At 47.0% G+C, this 5,000-nt stretch overlaps 1 protein-coding gene across 1 annotated transcript in view; it reads left to right on the top strand.

Moving 5' to 3' along the window:
* Positions 1-5,000, top strand: part of LOC118108008 (SH3 and multiple ankyrin repeat domains protein 2) — a 96,069-nt gene that overhangs the window by 55,804 nt on the left and 35,265 nt on the right. The window contains 1 exon segment of the mRNA XM_047340084.1: positions 4,497-4,579. Coding sequence (XP_047196040.1) covers positions 4,497-4,579 — 83 coding nt within the window.

Genomic DNA, 5,000 nt, shown 5'->3' with positions numbered 1-5,000 from the left:
TCATTTTTTAGATTACGTTTTCTATATTTGGTTTTATTTTGTTTTTAATTATAGTTATTTTAAATACGTTTTGTGTTAAAATGTAAAATCTCAAATATCCATTACATTTCTTTATCAGGAAGGTTTGATAACGACATCTTAGGAATCATTTATGATTTTTAAAATATAAATATATATTGACTAATATATCGTTATGTTTAGTCCCTAAAGTCTAGTAATATGTAGTAATACTGGCTGAGTGCAGTTTACTTCTACTTCAATGGAGTATTTATGTTGAGATATTTTTGCTACTCAGACATTAATATTGATAATCTTGTAGAATATGATCCATTATTCATATATATGATTTATCAACCTCCTAGTTTATAAAACAGTTACAATTATTTTCACTTCAACCAGCTGCAACTTTAAAATCTTATTATGTTTAATGCATCAATATAATTATTGTTATTATTTTAATATAATATAATATAATGTAATGTAATGTAATATAAAATAATATAATATAATATAATATAATATAATATAATATAATATAATATAATATAAAATAATATAATATAATATAATATAATATAATATAATATAATATAATATTGTTTGTCCTCTTTATGATTCTAACCGTCGATCAGCGTCTCATCAGCTGATGGACGATCAGGCCTGAAACAACGCTGTGATTAAACTGAGTCAATGATTCAAACTGCTCAGATATGTAATTATCAATAAGCTGATCAATAATCAGCGGAGGCAGCAGCAGCCTCAGTTTTAAATCAAGACGAACTCGTAGAGGATGCAGTGGTTTCTAAACGTGAGGGACGCTGGGACATCTGACTTCCTCTGGCAGGAACATGCTGGCAGTGTGTTTTTCCATGTGGGTCAAGGTGAAGCATCTGGCTGCAGATGATCAGAGAACCAGAGGAAATAATTCAACTTTGACCTGGATCCACTCTGAGCTGGGGACGTTTCACTTCTTCTCCTTAATGGAAGAAATTCTGTCATTACTGATACTTGGAAAAAAAATGTACCCAGCACTCACATCTCGTCCTTCCTTTGCTCGTTAAAGATTTATAATTGTTTTTTAACTGGCAGCGGGTGTCGTTAAATCTTGCATGAGGCAGGAACCTTCCTGGTCCGTGTGTTCATGAGCAGGAAGAAGGTGCCGAACAGCAGCTTGATCTCCACTCACACTTCAAAAAGAGAAGTGAACTGTAGGCAGCGCAGAGGCAACCCCGACTGCTCCAGTGGTGGGAGAATCCTAATGTATTCACATCCGGGAAACAGAGTCCTGCACAGATCCAGATGTTCACATGAGTAAATATATGTATTTATTTACTGCTGCCTTCATCGTGGTCGACTCCAATAAACACATTACGACTTAAATCGGCCATAAAATGAAGTGCTGTTCTTTATTGTCTGCTGTAAACCTCCAGGTTGTTCACTGCAGGTGAAGCTGAACCTCCACCTGTCTTCATCTGCATCTGTGTGACGGAGCCGATTCTGTGAGCTCTGTGTCTCTCAGGATGTTCAGGTGTCAGGTTCCTGTTGGTTTGACCTCATGTGGAAGTGTTCACATCAATACACTTCAAATTCTTTATGAGGTTAAATGTTGTAATTGCTCTTCGTTCCTATTGAAGGTTGTATTTAGCGTCCCGAGCAGAGTGTGACCACGACTCTGTGACGCTGATCGTCCTGGTGTGGGAATCTGACGAGAATCCTGGTTTGGCAGTTGAAGGTTTTGCAGAGAGACAGTTTTCAGGAGCTTTTTTTATTACGCTTCAGATCTGAGACAATTTGTCGTCACTGACTGAGAGAGAGAGAGAGAGAGAGAGAGAGAGGGAGGAGAGAGAGAAGAGAGAGAGAGAGAGGGGAGAGAGGAGAGAGAGGAGAGAGAGAAGAGAAGAAGAGGAGAGAGAGAGAGAGAGAGAGAGAGAGAGAGACAGAGAGAGAGAGACAGAGAGATGAGAGAGAGAGAGAGACAGAGAGAAGGAGGAGAGCCAGTTGTGGATTTTTGCACATGATGCATCAGCTCTCTGCTGTCTAAGATGAAACGCTGATGATGCCGCTGCCCCAGGGGGCGCTGTGGAGTCACGTGGCACAAACGAACACGTGCACAGGAGCGGGCCGGTGATGCAGAGCGCTCGGCCACATTCAGGGCACGACCCTGAAAGGTCAGACGTCCTGAGCCACGGTTTAGTCTCCACCTGCCACCACTCACGCTGCGTAAGAGTTTGATGACCGCCTCTAACAACTCTGCCCTTGAGCAAGACGCTAAATTAAAAGTCACACATGGTCAGTGGGAGACGAGCAAGCGAACCCATCGTGTTCTCCCCCCACTCTAAATACGGTGCAGACTCCGCTGTGGAGCCCAGATTGAGGCGGCGTGCTCCCCCTGGGGGGAAGCTCGCCCTTGGTCCCAGGCAGCCTGTGGAGCAGCGTGTCCCACATCATCCCCCTCTCTCATCACTTGTTCAACAGGGTCACACCTTGGATAAACTGTCAGGCTCTTGGTTTCCTGCACGCTGTGGTGCACTGACCTACTGAAGCTGCCACCGTGTCACATTTGGGTGATCAAGGTGTGATTACCAGTAACCGCCCACTGTGTGTGTGTGTGTGTGTGTGTGTGTGTGTGTGTGTGTGTGTGTGTGTGTGTGTGTGTGTGTGTGTGTGTGTGTGTGTGTGATAATCTTCAGTGTGTCAGCAGTGCGGGCCTCCTTCGTCTCTAGACAGATTGCGTTGCTAAGGGAACTGTTGCTAGGATGGCAGTTGCGCCTCTCTCTCTCTCTTTATTCTCCCCTCTCTCTCTCTCTGTGTCTTTTCTCTCTCTCTCTCTCTCTCTCTCTCTCTCTCTCTCTCTCTCTCTCTCTCCTCTCTCTCTCTCTCTCTCCCTCTCTCTTCTCCCTCCCACGTGTCTATTCAGCGTAATCCCTGCACCTAATATAAACTGAGTGATGCAGCCACCTCGGGCTGCAGGAGCAAACTTGGCCTTTGAGTTGCAGCTGGTTTCTGCTTCACAACCCTGGTGACGCCACACTGGCCACGATCACTGCAGGAAGTCCGAGGTGGATCGTACCATTTCATGTTCCAGCAGATGAGACCAGTGTGGTGGAGCTGAAGGAATGGAACCGGGTCGTTGTTCACATTGGAGCCACAGTAAAACGGCCGATTAGACACTTTCCTGCTCAGTTTGGAATAATCCGATTTGAGCAGAAGGGAGTTCCACTCGAAAACACGACTGCAGCTGCAGCAGAGGACACGTTACTGCTGCTGTCACCCGCTGATGAAGAGGACACTTAACTTCATCACGGCTTTTGTAATGTTTGTAGTTGCAGACGTTCTGTACAGTTGCTTCTGTCCAGAAGGATAAAGACAGAAACTGGATTTCAACCTTTTCATGTTTCTGAATCAAACAATAAAACAGACACTCGGAAAGTAACAATGACTTCAGAGGACTTCACCTGGAGACTCAAATCTTTACCATTCTTACCCAACATAAACCTTAACTTAACCTTAACTGAACCTAAAGTATTAACTAAACTTAACATAAACATTAAAACATGTCTGCAACTTAACAGGGGATTTACATTTTGTCCCCATAATGTTACTGAGTAAATAGAATTAGGTCCCGACAACATGAGAAATACATGGACTACACACACACACACACTCTCACACACACACACACACACACACACACACACACACACACACACACACGCACACACACACACACACACACTGCAGAGCATCATCCACACCGACACTCGGCTGCTCCCTCCCTCCCTCCCTCCCTCAACACGCCCCCTGCCCGGTGAGCCTCAGCCTCCTCCCGCCTCATCATGATCCATTAGCCGCTGACAGAACCAGGCTCCAGCCCGATGTCGCTTCTCCTCGACGCCGCAGCTCGCTCACACCGGAGCAGCCGCCGCAGCAGCGGCAGCGGAGGGAGTAACCGCCGCGCGGCAGAGGAGTAGCAGGGAGGGGGGAGGGAGGGGGGCATCTCTTCCTCCGTCGTCTCCCTTCTTTTTTCCTCTCTCTCTCTCTCTCTCTTTCTGTCTCTCTCTCTCCCCCCTCTCTGTCTCTCCCTCTCTCTCCATCTCTCTCCATCTCTCTGGCTCTCTCTCCATCTCTCTCTCTCCCCTCTCTCTCTCCCCTTGTCTCTCTCTCTCTCTCTCTGTCTCTCCCTCCCTCTCCCTCCCTCTCCATCTCTCTCCCTCTCTCCCCCCTCTCCCCCTCTCTCTCTGTGTGTTTGGTGGAGATGCGGTGGTCGGGCTGCCGGGGCCGCTGTCACACCGTCTGATAGAGACAGAGGTCGGCCTCAGGAGGAGGGGGCAGCAGCGGTGGTGGTGGTGGGGTGGGGTCGGGGTCGCCCTGCCCTGCCCTGGCCGGACTAACTCTCCCGCCAGCAGCATGAACCTCCACTCGGGCAGAGCGTCCGTGGCCATGCTGCGGATGATGGGCTGTGCTAACGGGCGCTCTGCTCGCCATCTCCTCCACAGTGACTGCGTGGTGGACGAGAAGACGGTGGTGCTCCAGAAGAAGGAGAACGAGGGATTTGGCTTCGTCCTGCGGGGAGCCAAAGGTAAGAGCTGACTTCCTTTATTCTCCTCCTGTCTTCACAGCTGTCATCCATCCATCACTGTGCACGCACCACCGAGACTGATGGTACACTCAGTCTTATTCATGGGCAAATATAACATTGTGCGTTGACTCATGTTTGTCGTCCGTCTCTGAGTCTTGTGTGTGACAACATATGAAGAGATGCTGCAGCCCCACCCTCCATCAAATACTCCACAATAAAGTTCTGCTCCAAAAAATTGAGCATAACTTTATTGTGACCTCCCCTGAAGCACACACACACACATGCACACACACACATGCACACACACACACAATCCTTGCCTTAAAATGTAATGATTAACATGTGGGGACTTGATATTTGTCCTCATTACGAAGTCAAGTCCCCATAATGTGACAACAGATGTTGGTCCCCACAACATTAG

This window comes from Hippoglossus stenolepis, chromosome 1 (genome assembly GCF_022539355.2).
Source record: "Hippoglossus stenolepis isolate QCI-W04-F060 chromosome 1, HSTE1.2, whole genome shotgun sequence".
Classification (NCBI taxonomy): Eukaryota; Metazoa; Chordata; class Actinopteri; order Pleuronectiformes; family Pleuronectidae; genus Hippoglossus; species Hippoglossus stenolepis.
This window is presented reverse-complemented; position numbering and strand designations above follow the sequence as displayed.